The 18,583-nt window shown below is 41.0% G+C and overlaps 1 protein-coding gene across 3 annotated transcripts in view; it reads right to left on the bottom strand.

Moving 5' to 3' along the window:
* Positions 1-1,602: 1,602 nt before the first annotated feature.
* ESRP1 (epithelial splicing regulatory protein 1) overlaps positions 1,603-18,583 on the bottom strand; it is a 60,094-nt gene continuing 43,113 nt past the window's right edge. For 2 of the 3 annotated variants that reach the window (XM_066578343.1, XM_066578342.1), the window contains exons 12-16: positions 15,168-15,366; positions 10,799-10,970; positions 7,268-7,421; positions 5,306-5,420; positions 1,603-3,369 (exon numbers count right to left, since the gene is read on the bottom strand). In XM_066578343.1, coding sequence (XP_066434440.1) covers positions 5,337-5,420; positions 7,268-7,421; positions 10,799-10,970; positions 15,168-15,366 — 609 coding nt within the window. In that variant the 3' untranslated portion in view covers positions 1,603-3,369; positions 5,306-5,336. The remainder of the gene's footprint in view (positions 3,370-5,305; positions 5,421-7,267; positions 7,422-10,798; positions 10,971-15,167; positions 15,367-18,583) is intronic. The other variant, XM_066578344.1, reaches the window with a different exon arrangement.

Below are 18,583 nucleotides of genomic sequence, written 5' to 3'. Positions count from 1 at the left end.
GTGAGCGGGGGTGGGGGTTGGACCAGACGACACTGGGGGTACCTTTCAACTTTACCATTCTTTGAATCTACCTCACCTCTGTGTGCTATGCTAAGGAGAATACAGCCTTTCAGTATATGCACACAGGGGTCAGTTGTAAAGTACATAAGGAAGCAGTCAAGGATGGAGCATGCCTTTAAGGGCTTATTTAGACGACCGTATATCGGCTCGTTTTTCATGCAGGGGAGGAGTTGGAAGAGCCAGGAGCAGGAACTGAGCTCCTGCCCCTTTCCCGCTATTTGCAATGGGAGGGGCAGAGCTAAGTGGCGGTACTTAGCTCTGCCCCTGTCTCACCCCCTCCTATTGCAAATAGTGGCAAGGGGCGGAGAGGGAGCAGGAGCTCAGTTCCTGCTGCTGGCTCTTTCATCCTCCTCCCGCTGCAGACAAGGACACCGTATATTGGCTCGGCGTGAAAACAGAGCCGATATACGGTCATCTGAATAAGCCCCAAGGCTGAAAAAGGGCTACAACCTCCAGTCTGGGGGCATATTTGAATTAAAAAAAGGGGGGGGGGGCATTACCTTTAAAAGGTAAAAAGTGAGGAGAATGGGAGGGACATCAGTACATACAGCCCAAAATGAATCTAACACTCCACTTCAAAAAGATTCTTTCGAAAGCCTCTTCAAACTTTTGTGCCTTGTATTCCCCTTAAAATCAAAAGTTAAAAGGAGACTGTATACGGATAGAAAAAAAAAAAATACAAGGTTGTTTTCTTCAAGATACAGCACCACACCTATGGACTTCAATGGAGTTGAGCTGCAATATCAGACAAAACCCATAGATAGGGATGGAACGGTTTCTGGAAAAGTATTTTTTCTAACCCTATACATCCCTTCTAAAAAGTTTAAGTTTAGCATTTATTTGGGTGTCTGTTATATGCCTCCTCCTTACCTGCAGATACCATAAAGACAGCTTGCATAGGGTGCCATCTAAAATGAATTCCAGCCTTGTAAGTGGTCTTTGAAGGTCACCGGCAGCCATCATGAGAGAAGCTAGTAGCATGAGTATATAGCACTTTCCCAACATATATACAGTATGTATTGAGCTCCCTCAAATTACAACTGCAGACAGCCCAAATTGTTGAATTCTGTTGCAGTTAATGTTGGGCCTTTGCCTGTAATAATGAAGCTTGTTCTTATATTTTACATATCTCCACAGTGTAGTGTAGTTTTTTTTTTAAATAGGCACTGCACTTTACAGTTCACATGATAGCCAAAACAGGATAGCTTGCAAAACCCCAAATTGCCCCAATTTATCCAAAATAAGGTTTTGGTGAAGGGGAAAAAAAAATTCCTCTAAAGTGCTGACAGCAAGGGGGTCTCCCTTCTAACTTGCAGTCTGTCGTGTAATCTGTCAGAGGGTGGAGAAGTAAAAAGTTCATACAGTAACAAGGCTGTAACTTCTAGTAAGTGTTTTATATCAGTACTCCTGTATAATGTCCTCCATGCTGCTGCTTCCTAGGCTATATAGGATCTGTTTATGGGAGTAGTCATAGCAGCTCGTCTATATGCACCAGCAGAGCTGCATACAGGGATAATTGTTAAAACAAATACCATATACAAGTTATAATGTCCAGAAACAGTTTTATTCTCCATGCACACATAATATTAGCCTATTCTAAAATATGTGTACGCTTTCAATTTTTGGTCACTAGTTCAACAGAGACTCCCCAACGGTGATCACAAGGTTGTGAGGCTCTGATAGTTTTTGGACAAGCAGAAAAAGCATTTTATTATTATCTGCACATGTAAACAGTTTATTCACAGACATTTTATTTTTTTCAAATTTTTTGCAATTAGTTTGTGCAATACAGCTTTAATAAAACAGTCATGTAATCGCTACACAGCCTAAACAGAAATAAACTACTTTTAGCACAAAACTATGATAAACCAGTGTCTGAACATGCAATGACACACAAACAATATATTTAGTGACTTACAATTGTTCACATTTTTTTGCTATGAAGCCATCCAATGGTGAAACACAATCACTATGTCCTCACCGATGGTTCAGCACTGTGGTATAAATGTGATAAGAATAAAGATGGGGCTTCCAGGTCTACAAGGCCACCCGATCTTACTTTATATGGATAGGACCCAATGAAATCTCAGCATCCACTAAATCATTGCTCCATGCAAACATAAAGAGCTCAAGTAGTGTCCTGCTTAGGTGAGGCTTAAGATGCAAAAAATTGCACATGCACATTAGCCTTTCCTATAAGGAGCTTCTCACTATGGACATACATGGTGCACATACCTAAAAAAAAAATAAATCTAGAAGTTGAAAGGAAGCACAATACTTGCTCCATGGACAGGACTCAGCAGAGAATCTACGTGCATGACTGTTAATAGGTGGTGGTGAGGGGTTCCTTTTGATGGACCCCAGGAAAGAATTTTTTTTTCTATTATTAATATAATTGTTTCTAAAGTAAGTGAATTATTAAAGCGCTAATTCATACGTAAGCAACTTTAGTATAATGTTAACAAGAGATTCTCAAAATATATACAAATATTTAATATATAAATGTAACAAAGTGTTTGACAAAAAGCAAAAAAAAAAAAAAAGACGGGAGTGCATGATGCGAGGGCATTTGCATTCACAGGTAGAAATCTGCTTCATGTTGCCAGCACACAAATTCATATTTTTTTTCCTTTCTCATTTTATTCAGCTTTTTTTCCACCTTTTATTTTTTTATTATCATAAACTAAAAAGGTTACATAGAATATTTGAAGCTTTAGAAATTTTAATGTAAAAATAAAAAAAAAAAGAAAAAAGTTGTATCATATACAACACAAACGCATGCATGTACGGAACAGACAGTTCTCCGCATAGCAAATGGTATTCTGTAGAGAGCAAACCTCTCGTTCCATAAATCAAATAAAATATACATAAAAAATATATCACCCGCTGTATTAACACTTTTGGTGCAGCAGTGGAAAAGACTAACAGGAAGTTCAAAAATAAAGGTTCATCAGGTGTAGAAGCTCCGCCTACTTGGTTGGTTAGTGCTACTTTTCGACACGTCAAAAAGGTCAAGTCCTTCTCCTGTAAGTGGTGTGAGGAGGTCATCATTTAACGGCTGATCTTCTTGGGGTATAGTGTTTTGCATATTAGAAGAGCCGTCCATCCACCTGGTCTATGCTGAACATATTGATTTTTTAAATTAAAGTTCATGTTTTTTGGAGTCTCAGGGAGAGACTGCCATTTCCATGACTTTGTATTGCTCAAAAATTCCTTCCTGGCCAGGCTTAGAAAAAGCAAAAAAAAAAGGTGGCCAGGAGCTTCTTGTTTAGCAAAGTGACAATGTAAAGTTGAATCGGTGAGGAAAACCTGTTGTAAAAAAAAATAATAATAATAATGAAGAGGAATATGACAAAGTAGGATATTCTGTTGGACCATCACCCTTGCCCCATTAAGGGCTTTGGAATAACAGCCACTAAAATCAGGACTATGGTGGTGAAACACATACACATTAAGTGGGCTAGGAAATAGTTATGTATGATCACCACAAAAGAAGTGTGCCAATACACTGAATCAGTACAGCAAATAAAGCAGAGTTGATATTGCAGCTGTGGAGGAAAAGGAACACAAGCAAAGCTCCTATGTAGGCTGCATCCCTGGTGGCCAAGTGTTTTACCTCTGAATGTAATTTACCAGAGCAAATTCATACCAGGGGAAGATCAATAAAATAGGGGGTGAGGTGCTCAGCTTTGGGGATGTACAGCTGCCGTTTAAATTATTCAACCCCATAGCAAATTGAGCCATTTTAAATTTGGAAAGTCTAAACACAACTAACGAGGAGCTTCTCCAACACAAAGCATCACTTTTAATGACTACTGCAGTCTCAATTCTTCAACGCCTTCATTACAAGTGTCTTTCGTGTCCAGTTTCCCTGAAAATAACCCCTAGCATGATTTTTTGAGGATTCAGAATGATTTTTCGATGAGGTTTGAACTATAAGCCCTGCTCCAAAATTAAGCCCTAGTTAGTTAATAAAGTCAATGTAAAAATTGCATCCAGGCAGCTGTACATGTAAAAAAGTAAAATATCTTTGTCTTATTTTTGTGGAAACAGGGCACTTCGTAGAGCATCCTTATCTGTTATGACCTGCTGCACACATGGTCCACAGCCAGGCACCAGCATCTGACAGTGTTCCTGAGGAATCTAAGCCCATTCCTCATGGGCAATGGCCTCCAGTTTACTAATATTCTTGGTTTTGCTGCAGCTCCTTTCAAATCCAACCAATGCGGTCCAAGTCAAGTTAGAGATGGCCACTCCAGAATTTTCCAGGATGTGTTTTGAAACCAATCCTTGATGGACTTAGAAGGATGCTTGGGATCAATTGTCCTGTTGAATGGTCCAATGATGCCGAAGGTACAATTCCCTCACAGAAGGCATGACCTTTTCTCCTAAGATTTCCAGATACTTGATTGAATCCCATCTTGCCCTCCACACCCTGCAGGTTTTCTGTGCAAGAGGCGGCAAACCACTCTAGAGCATCACCGCAATGCTTCACTGTAGGCTTCATTCTTCCACTGTAGGCTTTTGTACTTTTGGGTCAGTATAGATGTACCTCTTAGAGGTCAAGCATGAAGACCTTCAGCATTTAGTAGGCACCTTACTGTGAAAACAAACCAAATCTTGCTGCAAATCTCTTAGTCACTCGAGGCGCATTTGACCTTCTGCCTTAAAAATCCAGTGGCACCTCATCAAGCCCTTAATTAGCTGCATCAGATGTGCATGAGAAAACCTGATTTGCAGATTATGTTCTTACGAGGGGTTGAATAATTCGGAGACTGCAGTAGTCCTTAAAAGTGGTAATGTATTGAATTTGGAGAAACCACTTGTTATATTAGTTGAACTATTTAAAATTATTCGTGTTTGTAACCTTTCAGATTTTTGCAAAAACAATCACATTTGGCAAATAAAACTAACTTCAAATGGAGGTTGTCATGTTTATATTATACAGCTGTTAGAAAGCTTTAACTCAAGAAGACTGAATAACTTTCATTGCATCGTTAAAAGGTGTTTATCTTAAGTAACCCCTGAAACATGAAGATATCGTCAAGTATCCATATATGTTAAATTAGTGGTTGCCCCAACAGTTGGGTTCCCACTGATGGCGGATTTGGAATATCCTATGGATATACTGTACATATTAATGATGGTGAAACCCCTTTAATGATTCTTTTGTACAGAACAGCAATTCAGGGCAAGGAAAGAAAGGCTACAGAACTCGACAGATAAGCAAGTGGATTTTACATACCTCTTCAACGTAAGCGCTAAGACGACAACTTCTATATACACACCCATTCCTTAGGGTGGGTGAGCAAGGTCCTGGCCTGGTCATTTACTGGGAGTAGACCCTCTTCTGGGGCGTACTAGAGTATAGGAATGACACATGACATTACTAGTTTATTAGCACTGCTTATCTTGTGTGTTATGCAACATTCTGTAGAACAATATGGAGACCCTGTCATGCGAGTTGCAACAATTACTGGCAGGGTAGTATGTCCATTGAAAAAGTGTCACTATATAGATTAAAAAAAAAAAAAAAAGCAAACCCCAAAAACAGACGATTGCAGCTTTTAGGCAGACAATGAAAATGTAAAAATAACTGAAGCCATAAATTAAGAGCATTTTCTAGTTTTATATAAAGCACAAACACTAGGTTCACATCTGCGTTGCAGACTCGGTTGGGAGGTCAGTGCAGTTGTAAATGGCGGATAAAATAGTGCAACATGCAGTTTTGTTTTTTTTTAATTTACAGATTGATATACACAATGAGCAAGACCCAACAGAGCTCATGATACACTGCTCAAAACAAATAAGGGAACAATTAACATCACACATTGGATACCAAAGTCCATCGTCTCCAGACTCCTGTCTGTCACACGTGCTCAGTGTGAGCGTGCTCTCACCTGAAGAGTATAAGATGCTAATGGCTGACCTGTCTATTCTGGTGATCTCTGGCAAATACCAGTTGGGCCGCATGGTGCTGGGCTACAGGACGTCAGGCCCGCACACAAGGACATACATACCATACGACCTCTGTAGGGCCTTTGAAGAGAGGGGCCCCAGCTCTGATTGCACTGTCCCTTTTGCCATTGGATAGCAAGAATATATACAGGACCTTCATCCAAAGAGGACAGCGTTGTTAGCAAACAAAAGAGTTGTGAGAATTGGCCCAAAGGTCATTTTAAACAAATACCAGGCCTTCCTGTCCCGGGTGGCAAAACTGGACACCACAATGGGAGGGCCAGATTTGCGTTTTTGTAATATGGCCTTATCTCTTCCAAGTACGCCACTACCCACCCTCATGGAAGAGTTTCTGAAGGCTGGTTTAAAAACATGCATACCAGTAACCCGTTTGTGCCAGGTGAAGCACTGCCAGAGCTCTTAAAAATGACCTCAAAAGGAGCAGATCTGTCCTGATGCCCTTTTAAGGCCCTGTCTCGTGGGCACAGTAAACTTTACAAAGGCACAGATCGATGCGCCATCCTGGAGGGGCAGGACTACCTGTGCAAACTAATTGGACATATTGATATCCCTGCAGTTTAAGTAACTTGAAGTCATATTGTAATACTTAAGTGTTTCCTTTTTGAGCAGTGTATATAGTCAATTGGGTCCATATGGCTATTTCGTGTTAGCTGCGATACAGCTGGCACTGCCATTTTTGGTAAGGTATTCTTAGGCTAGGTTCTTATGCTAGAAGAGAAAATCATAAATGCAGACAGAGATAAGAGCCATGGAGAAGGGCATGAATGCAAACAAACAGAGCTGCAGTTTATAGCTCATTCCCATTGTTGTATCATTGCCCAACAGCGCCACATGTAAATGAACTCCGTTCATGAACTATTGATTTCCACTACAATAAGAATAGAAGCATCTACACCAGGATTTGTATTTTAAGATATAACAACTTGTGACACTAAGTTATAGAGACTTGTATTCACCTGATGGCCGGGGCACCTGCTGCTGAAAATACCAGATGGATGGAACAGATTTGCATTGACACTAAATATGCCGCTTATGAACAAAGTTTAAATGGCACCTATTTGGTAGCAATAAAAGATTTTTTTAAATCCTTCAGCAGATCAGTCACTGAGAAAGTCAAAACTTTAAGACATCCGATATGCTTATCTTAGAAACTCCTATCTTAAGGGTTATAGCTCCTTTAAAAATAGCTATATAGAATACAAGTACAATGACATTCCTGGCTGCCCACCTGATAGCCTTGGAAGAAATTCAGAATCTCTTTTACACCCGAGTTGTAGGCCAGTCCTTGCATGCGCACCACCGTAGCTCCATTGTGAGGGGGGATACTGCTGGCAGCAGCTGTGGCTGGGAAGAACCCGAGATTGCTTGGAGAACCAGGAGGACTGTAGGATAGAACATGAGACTTGAATGAATGAAAAAGTTAATGTGGAGGTTAAAAATATTTGGATATGATGGGGAAATAGACAGTGATTTTTTATTTTGGGGGGGGGGGGGTGTAGGTCCCCATTTAGGATAACAAATTCCTAGAATGTAAGACTTCAGATAAGTGCTACAGTCCCCGCTTCAATCTGTAGGTTTCAGGGGTCCTAACATGGCACCTCAATCCTTGCCAGTTCTGCAGGCATATCTTTCTATCGTTAGGTCACAGAAAGGAAGTCATTATTGGGATACATTAGGGGGAGCATACTACATATGGATTTAGAATACAGTTACGTGGTAGCTGAATCAAGCTCTATGCAGCGAGCTCCTCTACATAGTGGCCGCAGAATAGAAGTATGGATGTAAGCAGCACCACTTGGAGCTCTTTAAATGGACATCATGAAGTCTTCACGGAGTAAAATTCCAATATTCATCTTTATTTGTAAAAAAAAAACTCCATAAGCACAGGAGCTTGCATAGTGGCCACAGCCAGACTGTTTTATTATACAGTTCTCTGGCTGTAACCCATATAAGTGATTTTGCTTTTATTTAAACACAATTAGGAAAACTGGGTATAATTTTTCCTACTCTAAACTACACCCAAATAAACCAGACTCCTATCACACCATCACCAATATTAAAAAGGGGTATTCCCATCTCTTATTATTTTAAATGTGCTCAAAATTGCAAAACAATGCACTACGCTATAAAGATGTCCATTTCCAAAATGCTCTCTTCTCCAGATATTCCAGATTTTGATTCCTCTGGTTGTTTATGGCTTGCTGCCAGGAAAAGACCACCTCTTCTATAGAATGAAATACAAGGCCAGGGCTTGGAAGCTTTTCACCTAAATCTGATGGCCAGGATCTCCGGAGCGCATGCGTACTAGCTTTTGGCCCCATCAGTTACAGTTGTATTATTTTTTCCATAGAATAGGTGGAGTGTATCCCTGGCAACAACACGAAACAACCAGAGGAATCAATAGCTGCAATACCTGGAGAACGGAGCATTTTGGAAATAAACATCTTATTTACATCTTTAAGGGTTAAGAGTTATTGTTTGAAAATTTGTGAACATTCTGTATAAAAAGAATGGCACTTTGGCATTTCTACCATGGGCACCAGCACACTTCGAAAACTCCCTTTAACCCTTCTTCCCCATTCATGCATGCAGTCCCCTATAGCTCTGTATTATATATGGTGTGTACTTCTATAATTTGGCATGCAACAGCATACACCGTGTGCTTTTTAGATTTCCCTTCTGTCATAGATTAGAGGTGAAATAGTCTACACATGCTAAAACAAAAAGCTTGGCTTCACCAAGAAATACACCTTACCAGAATACAAATAGAGGCTTCAGTCACAAAGCAAAAACACCCTTAGGACAATCTAACTTCAAGATCAGGGAGCACCCACAACCACAAATATTCAAAGACCCTTCCACACCTTACAAAGCATACTGTGACTGAACGGTGAGAGGTTATTATTTTGCTTGCAATCAAATGTCCCAGGTTCATAAAGTACAAAAGAAAACAAACACGAAACTCTAAACCCGCACAGAAGTTACTAAACTGAACTTGGTTCCATTTCCTTAGTGTACTGCGACTTGGACTAGGGCAGGCAGCAATTATGTGATCAATGATCGCTGGGTAGACTTACAACTTTGCAGCCCCATTGACTTGAATCACAGGTTGCCACAACCACAAAGTAAAAAATAAATAAAAAAAATCTAATTTTATTTTTTTTTTGCACCATGCAGTCACCTGCAACACGCACCTTGACTCCCATTGACCTCAATGTGAATGCAAGGTTCACGGGGTTGTGCAATGGCTGTTGAGGTCAAATGTCAAAGAGTAGCCCTAGCCTTAATCAGAGCATACAATTTTGAAAATGGAAAGGAGGGGTGCTAGTACAGATGTAGCAGAGTGTAAGTGGACACAGGGCAACAATTACATTTAGCTTTCTCTACAGTGTGATCTGATTATGGCTAGGGCTAGATAACTACTCTTGGCCATGACAGTGGTTATGTGAACAAAAATTACAGCGTACCCCGTGACCTGACATGCACATTGATTTCAATGGGGTCTCGGCATAGATTCCATGATTGCAGGCTGCAAATAAGGAAAAAGAGCCAAGGTTGGATTTTTGTGACCTGTGGTCATGGCAACCCGAGCCTTGAACAAAACTGTGGCAGCATAAATGGTGAAAATTTCACTAGCTTCCAGGGTGCAGCAGGTGGATGTAGGCTGGGGGAGCAACTGTCCCCTTAGGTCCACCTGGCCAGATTATAGTCCCTATCTGCATCAGTATCTTGTGGAGCTACATGAATTCCTTCCTCCTGGCTCTGTCTCTTCTGATGTTCCGAGGACCTGCTGTCAGCCCATCCACCCTTCTGCAAAACAATTGCTTAGATCTGCTGCTGTATATTAAGGGCTTGCTCCTGGGACTGTACTTATTCACTCAGTTCTAGTGTGGGGTATGCTGCTACCTTGCTGCTTTCTGCACAAGCTAAAAAAGGCAGACTACCCATCAGTGAAATGGCCATCTAATCTACAGCCTGCATTGGTCTCAGTATAGTTCCTAGATCAATTCCTCACTGTTTTTAGAAACAGTTGCTATAACTTAATAGGAATCGGCAAATGAGCCACTTTATATGTAGAAAAAAAACAAAAAACAAAAAAAACAAAAACACACAAGCTATATTGTAATATTGTATAATCTCATAATATAATGAGTCGTTTATTGGCTTAAAATGTAGTACCTCACCCTACAGAGGGGGCTGGAAGGTGTAGTCTTAATCTACCACGCCTCATAAGATTAGAAAAACAAACAGAATTTGAGTCTCCTACATGGGTAACATTCTTCATTTCCTACAGAAGCTGCAGACCTAAGAAACAAAGCCTGACCTTGCACACAACTATTTTAACTCCAGGGCAACAATTTGGCAGGTTGAAAGATTTCTACTCATTCTAGAAGCTTTTACTGCAAGAGATTTATTGCTGCTCGCTCACCCATTAACCGTCACTGCCGCCTCATGCCCTTGAATTGAGGTCTACAATGTACCTCCCTCACACATTCACTAGGTCTTCCTAGCCACTGTAGGTTGGCAGTTGTCGGTTTATGCACTGCCAGTCGCCTGGCAAAACAAAGCTGGCCACTGGTTTGGAACGGAGAAGATCTAATTGATTAACGATATCTATGGCGCAAAGACTCTTCAGGTACAGAAATGTTGTATACCGTAGAGTGTGCCGTTTGAGCTCATACAATAGGATATCAGGTCATCTGGACTAATGCCAGCAGTTAAATCCCACAATTCATCCATTGTTCCTGGTCATTCATACCTTGGGTAGTAAGCAGTGTAGTTCATGAAGAGCTGGGCGCCACCTGGGTAATATGCTGCAGATGGTTGCAGGGCACGTGGATTGAGGAGTAAGGAGGGCTGGTAGATGGCAGCTGCTTCAGTAGGAATAACAGCGGTCGGTGCTTGGAATGTATATGAAGGGGGAGACAAACCTGGAGAAAGTAAATAGATAAATAAGAAGAGACTCTACACAGGAGGCCTATAACATCTTAGGTTCTGCAGAGGAGATCAAGGGAATTTCAGAACTGTCCAAGGAACTTTTTGTCTTTAAGTCATATACACAAATGTGGAACTAATAGTGACACGGGTAAATCATCCACATGTCCAATTTCTGTGTGGCGAAGTGAAACATGCCCTTACCCACTAAATCTGTACTTGAGGGAATGTTGGCAAACCTTCATACATATGGATGGCCAATTCCACCAAAATCAATGGGTTCATCTGACGTGTATATGGCTGCCTGTTACTTAAAATGGACCTATCCGCTTTTCTCCATGGATTAATTCTGGAGCTTATTTTCCAAGAACTCTGTGCTGTTCCTCTGCTATAACTTCCAGAATATTTTTTTTTGTTTTTAATCATACAACCACACCAACCACCACAACTGGGTGTTACCACCTCCCTTGCCAAAACTGATTGGACAGTGTCAGCAGGTGGGGACATTCCCAATTGAGAAGGGGAATGCCAAGTTGTTGACGTGTTCACACATTTCCAGGAGTAATATCAGGAACTGCACAATGCAGAGTTCTAAGAAAAGATGCTACAGAATTGTTAATTTTATGGGAACACAAGTACCGATCCAATGTTCACCACCTTAGATTACGTGATGCCATACTTCTCATCCCATTGAATGTGTTCATTAGGTCTTTTTTTCAAATGCAAGGAGGTAAAAATAAAACCCAACATTAGTAACCTCCAGTTTAAAGAAGTACATTTTTGTTTGAACACTCACCAACGGTTAAGATTCCACCCCCATAATGTCCCTCACATCCCCCACACGGGCATGTAATATATTCAGAGATGCCCGATGCAATGTTTAGGGAAATCTGCTTTTCAATCCTTTATGTTCCCTGCCTGTCAGACAGGCATAAAAACCACACCACCACAGCCAGTTAAGAGTCACTAGCCAGCCTACACGGCCTGTATATAGCCTGCAGATGCTACTCTACCGCTAGTCATTACATACTGTAGTTACATAGTTTGAGAAACCGCCACCATGGGTCCATCAAGTTAAACCGCTCTCTATCAATTATAAAATGCTAGATTTAAATTATTACACCCAGTATATTTATTAGATACGTAACTGGTCCTTTTTTAGATGTTGTCAGTCTCCATAATCCAACTATGAAATGCCCTATCCCAAGTGGTAGTGCTGACAAACTCAAGAAACCCCTTCCTGTATAAAAGCTTGAAAGGTGTCCTCTAAGGAGTTGTCTCCCCCAAGCTGAATTTTTCTAGCCTCTTATAAGAGAGAGGCCAACCATACAATTTAATCTAATTGCTTGCCTTTGAACCCTCTACATCTCCTATATCCCTTTTAGAATGTGGAACCCAAAGGCTGAATCCCACACTTTAATATAGATGGTAATTATATTGGAATCTCGGGTTTTATTTTCCTTTTTATATACCCGAAAATCTCATTTGCTTTTGCACCTGCTGCTTGACATTGAGTACTGCTGCTTAGCTACCTTGTAACCAGAATACCCAAGTCCTTCTCTTGTCCCCAATTTTATAACATTTAATGTAGGATTATTGCTGCCTAGATGCATTCCTTTATCCATTTATCACTACATGTAACTGCGGTTGGGTTGTTTTTCCCCTATGGAATATGTTGGTGCTATATAAGATTATTATTCTTCATTATTAAACTTAATCTGCCCATGCTGACAGTTTATCCAGGCCTTTCTATAAAATTTTACAATAGAGTTTAATTATCCTACATTTTATAATCACAGTCACCATCAATGATGACCTGTTGGGACTGAAAGTATTATGGACACAAGACTTTCACAAAAAAGTTTTTTATCTCCATTAGGCAACCTTTTGGGGTTTGTAGTATATAAACTACTGAACAGCTGCTATATTTTCTGTACATGGCCAGATCCTTAATGTGACTATCACTATGGAAGGAGAGAACATGACCCGCCCTCCTCCTCTCACCCCTGAAATATAATGCTCTGGAGGTATGAAACCCACAGGGCATAAACGCTGCACCGCGAACATGAGGCAACCTGAAAAATAAGAGAGCTAGAAACAGACATTTTGGGGCTATTTAAAGCGGAATGTCAGATTTTCAGATAGCAGTCATATCACAGCTCAGTACAAAATCACAGTCCTGCATAATTTCCTAATTAGATAAGCCTCCATATACACAAGCGGCAGAGGCTGCAACTGACCCTGGGTGCTGAAGCCCAAGAGGGCCCGAAAGGAGATGTACTATGTAAAATGTGTACCAATAACACAGATTAGGGTTTGTGCGTTTTTTCAGAGTAATCTTATTTACGAACACTTATCCCGTTAACAGGGAATCTATAGCCAGGACTTTGGGCCTCAAAAATGGATCATATCGGCTGCTGCTCCAACCCCTCCTGCACTGCAAATAATCACACCCGCTATGCACATAGAACGCCTACCTCAGCTGCTCACATGGCTGCATTCATGAAGCTTTAGTATGGAAGATACCGTGCATGTAGCCATGGGGTCCTGCCTGGCTAATAACCAGAGCAGGCGGCTTTGTTTGCAATTAGGGCATGTTTTCTTGTGGTGCACCAAGCAGGAGTTTGGGAGGGTAGGTGTACGGAAAGAGGGAGGGTTTTTACAAAAAAAAAAAACAAAAACAAAAAAAAAAACAAAAAACATGCAATCACTCTGCAGTTTTGCCATTAGGGCTGCTAAATAGTACCCAGATTCCCCTTTAGATTAAAACTGGTTTTATATTACACTACACACATTTGTTTTGTGGCAGGAGTGATATACATTTGACATCAGTAATTTGCATAGAATGCAGTTTCTTTATATACTTTATAGCCCTGCACAAAAAGAGATCAAGTCATCATTTACCTTTTTTTCACTGGCCGATAAGCAAATCGGCCGAAGTAAAGAAACTCTTTTGAATTTACATCTTTTACTAACCATTCCTTATACTTTCAATTGCATTTTGCAATTAAAAGGACCCAAAAGGAAAAAAAAAAAAAGTAAAATTTTGACTCATTGTGGTGGCACGGCACAATTGGCTCCCAAGATTAGCAAGATAGGTAGGAAATTGAAGTAATTTGACAAGGAAAAAAAATCAATCAAGTAGGCAGTTTGACTGCTCTGGATAAGAGCTTCTAGTCTACTAAATTAAATTAAAGGGGAACTAAATAGCTTGTTATAGTTCTGTTTTGTAAAGTCATACACTAGAAGTAAACAATGAAGGTTCCTATTAATTGACAGCAAGCAGAGCTCTTAAGTGCAAGAGCTATAATACTCAAAGCATCATTTAGTTGAACGTCTGTATGCGAAGGCTATATAGGGGGATTCTGGCACTTTAACTACTCAGGACTTATCCTCAGGAGAAGTCATTAGTAGTTGATCGACAGGGGCCCACCGCTTGGGATCCTCAGCAATCAACTGATCAGCCTGATGTATTGTTGTTCTAGGCGGTCACGGGAGGAGGGGGGGGGGGGGGGGGAAATAGTAAAAGCCGGCTCATGCCCAATCAAATCAGTTGGAGCACTGCCTCTCATAACACTTCCAATTCTGGCTGCAGTGAGGAGCCAGAAGTGTAATAGGAGGTAGTACTCACCATTGATTTCAATGGGAGAAAAGCTGATTAAAAACTTCCTCCCCTGACCACATATGGTGACGACAATCAGCTGATCGGCAGGGATCCCAAGCAGCAGACCCCGATTAAATGCTGATGACCCTTCTTCAGCATAGGTCATCAGTAGTTGAAGTCCTTGAATAGGTCTTTAATAATACTATATGTGCCTATCTGATGGACCTGTTATCACACTGAATGGGTAATAAATAAGCGACCACCACTCGGTCCGCAAACATCTCCCAAAATAAAGAGCATGTACCAGTTTTCCATACTTTCCCATTAATGGAATAATCATTATTGGGCCACGTTTGCTTTAGTTCCCCTTTAAAGGAAGAAAAAAAAAAAAAAAGGCAGCATAAACATCCCACTGATGCCCCAAAAATTATTCACCACCAAGGAGTTGCAGCTGTTGATTTGTCGTTTCCCCTTCATGAATATTAAGTCCAACCGGCTACACCCCAAATTCCCACAAAAGGAGAAAGCAGTTCCAGCACCTACCAGCTCAAAGCGCAGAGAAGCGGCAAGACCCTCAGCCCAAACTTACATGGTAACTTACATGGCGGTGGGGACAAGCCATTTCGATTTAAAGTTCCCCCCATTAAGACAAAGTTCATCTCCTCAGCAGAACACTGAAACACCTCCACATATCTGTCCTTCATGGTCTTCTTGTGACACTTCTGTGCTGCCAGAAAAGCTCTCTCTGCCGACTTCATCTGAATGAACGAGTCTCCCGATGGACGTCCCTGGAGCAGAAAAAAAAAAAAATTGCAAATTTCATTGACTTTTTAAGAAATGCAGCCAGCTTTGACTTGCGTAGTTAGGACTTTTTGGGGTGCCAGTTCTCCTCACTGGGTCTGCTGTACTGCTCATTGATATTTAAGAGTGACACAGAATGGTTCGTTATACTCCTGAAGAAGCTGCAGCCAGCAGCGACACGTGGGGCTTCATCCAGCAGGACTCTACAGCCATTTACCATGTGGCGTTTTTCCAGATTAGGTGTCGGACACAATTTAAGTGCCAATATTGGAGGTCACACTTGTTCATATCAATGTAGATTTTTCATGCATATGCTTCTTTTTATTATTAGAGGTTATTATTCATACAAGACTCATTTATAGGTGCCTATACTCTTCCATCTAGCATTTCAGGCACTGGCATTGCTAGGCTGTAGGAGCTTTACTATAGGCATGCCGCTTTGGTCTGACATTTTTTTTTACTCCTTGGCGTTTTTGTTGTGCTTACTGAATAAAGTTTTTGTACTTTTATCTTTTATTCTGGAGTTCGCGCCTCGTGTTGCTTTTTATTAGTATACAGCTTTTAAGAAACTCTCTTGCTAAAGTCTGTCTCACAAAGAGAATGCAGCCAACAGCAGCAGCGTTGAGTGTATCACTCCGCCGTTTGTGGCTGAGGCAGTTACATGGTTGTCACAGGTGGTGAAATGTCACGATGCCAATCCCCAAACCGCAGAGTGATTCTTAATGCCATCGCCATCGGCTGCACTCTGAGAGACAGACCAATGCGAATCAAAGAATTTGCTGAGCACAAAATTCATCAACTGGAGAGAGGAGGAACACACGAACAGCGCTTCTCCTAGGCGTAGTGAATCGGGCTGAGCGGCAACATCACACAACTTATTGGCAAGGTTGCACCGTTTCTAATGTGTAAAGCTGGCCATACATTTTAGATGGCGCTGGTTCGCCTGACAGCTGTTCTTACCAACCCCCCCCTGTGCATATGCTTGCTTGTGCTCGGCTAAGCATGCATGAGTTCTTAATGCGGAAAGGAGTGTAAGGCACTGCCAGACTCCCCTGGCGGCAGCTTCTGCCTCGGGGAAAAAAAACAAAAAACCAGGATCATCCATGTTGAAATCCAACAGCCTGTTTCTACTTTCCCAAGTGACCTTTGCAATTGGAGCAAGGTTGAGATAGTCCCACACACATTAGATTAATGTGGTCTGACTGCCCAACCATCTAAAAGGTGGATTTGCCACCTTAAGACTCAATGACAGAAAGTAACATCTGCAGCATATTCTTTCCAAACTTTGTCAGCGTGCCTTGGCATTTAGCCAGCAGGAAAAATAACATCCTTATGTCACAGTTTGACATCTTGCATAATATGGATGAAGTCTCAAATGAGCAAGCATCGCAGAAACTAAAGCGTTAAATAGGGTAGTTCACGGATGTAATCATTAAAGTGCTTGTCATTAAGTAAATGGGAGTTGCCCGATGCCAACAGTCTCGGCGTGGTATTTGCTTGGTGACCTTGGATAAGGTGTTATTACATGGTAAACGTTGTGTGCAGGCTGTTGTAATATGTACAATACGTGTGAGCAGCAGTTTTGGCCATTACATGCCAACTCAAACCATCCAATAATGGAGAATATTTGATAGTCAGGCACCCATCTGGAAAATACTTTTAATGTATTGATTTCTGTTGAGAAAAACTACGCAATCATTGCCTCTTGCCAATAAATGGCGGAGCACTGCCACATGTAATTAAGTTAAAAAAACACAGATGTCTAAATTTGCCGTTAGACAAATGTTTGGCCGCTATATGATTCAATTTCTAAAGGATAGTGTTCTAAGCAAAGTAAAAGTTTTTGGAACCTGTAGTATTTGATACCACAGAAGCTGTAAGAGAAAATTTTTAGGCCAAATGTACCCAGTCTTCCTCTCCAATAAAATACGATAAAACGTACACTTCCTCTGCATGAATACCCTTCTAATGGCTTATTTCTTTGCAGAAATCATGTAATGACTGAATATAATCAGCTCTGACCTCTCCTGCAGGACTGCCCGTCTTACGGCTCTGCCTTCTCAGTGGTGCCCCCTGTTGTAGGTGGCCCTCCCAGCACACACCTGAATAATCACAGCCTTTTTTGTAGCCAGAGTTGATCTGCCGCAGACATTATTATAACTGTACAGTTCATCACAGCAAGTAGCAGGAACTGATCATGATATATCTACCTGGAGTCTTCTAAAGAACTAACACTCTCCCACCACAGCCCTTTGGCACCCCTACTTTCAAAAAAAAAAAGTCATAACTTATTTTTGCAACAACCAATGAAGGCTTTTTTTTGCAGGACAGGTTGTAGTTTTCATTGGTACCATTTAGTGCACCATAAAAGTGTATTGAAAAAAAAAATTCCAAGTGTTATGAATGGGAAAAGAAAGCTTTTTTTTATATCATTCATAGGGCAGTTAAATGTTTTTTCCATGGATCAGTATGATCAGAGATATCAAAATCTGTATGGTGGCTTTCAGTTGCCATCTGCCATCATTTTTACCTTTGTAGCTGTGAGGTTTTTTTTCTTGCGCGGAGAGCTTTTTTTTTTGTTTCTATTTGTACCATTTTGGTCTACATATGAACTTTTTATATGTTTCTTGGAGGAATGGGGGGCGGGGGGGGGGGGGGGGGGGTGACCAAAATTGCACAATGCTGGTGTTAACTGTGTAGGATGAATGAGAAATTTTTATAGACTTAAGGCCCTTTTACAGTGTTGAGCAAACCATGCCCGACACTTGCTCCTGTGTAACAGTATGGAAGCGAGTCTACACAGGAACGAGTACCGCAGGGGGCCAGATCAGCTGGAGGAGAGTTTCTCCCTCCACCCCTCATTCATTGTAAGCAGCGGCTGTTCAGTATTGAATGGCTGTTTACACTGAACAATGGTCATTCAGTATTTTAAGTATGTTTAAATCCGAACGAATGGATTATTCTCGTCCAGTTATTCGGTTCCTGCATGCTTTTATACGGGACGATTATCGTTTAAAACCCCGCAGGAGCCTGAACCACCAAAGTGATAATCGCCCCATGTAAAAGGGTTTTTAGACTTTTATAGATGCAGTACTACCAATTTACATTCATTTTTTTGGCACTACCACTGCAAAAACTGAGGTTTAAAATTTGTAATTTTTTTTGTAAATGAAGAAGTTTATTGAACTTCATTTTTTAGTTCAC

Source organism: Eleutherodactylus coqui, chromosome 9 (genome assembly GCF_035609145.1).
Source record: "Eleutherodactylus coqui strain aEleCoq1 chromosome 9, aEleCoq1.hap1, whole genome shotgun sequence".
Taxonomy (NCBI): Eukaryota; Metazoa; Chordata; class Amphibia; order Anura; family Eleutherodactylidae; genus Eleutherodactylus; species Eleutherodactylus coqui.
The sequence above is the reverse complement of the archived record's forward strand: the minus strand, read 5'-3'. Positions and strand labels throughout refer to the sequence as shown.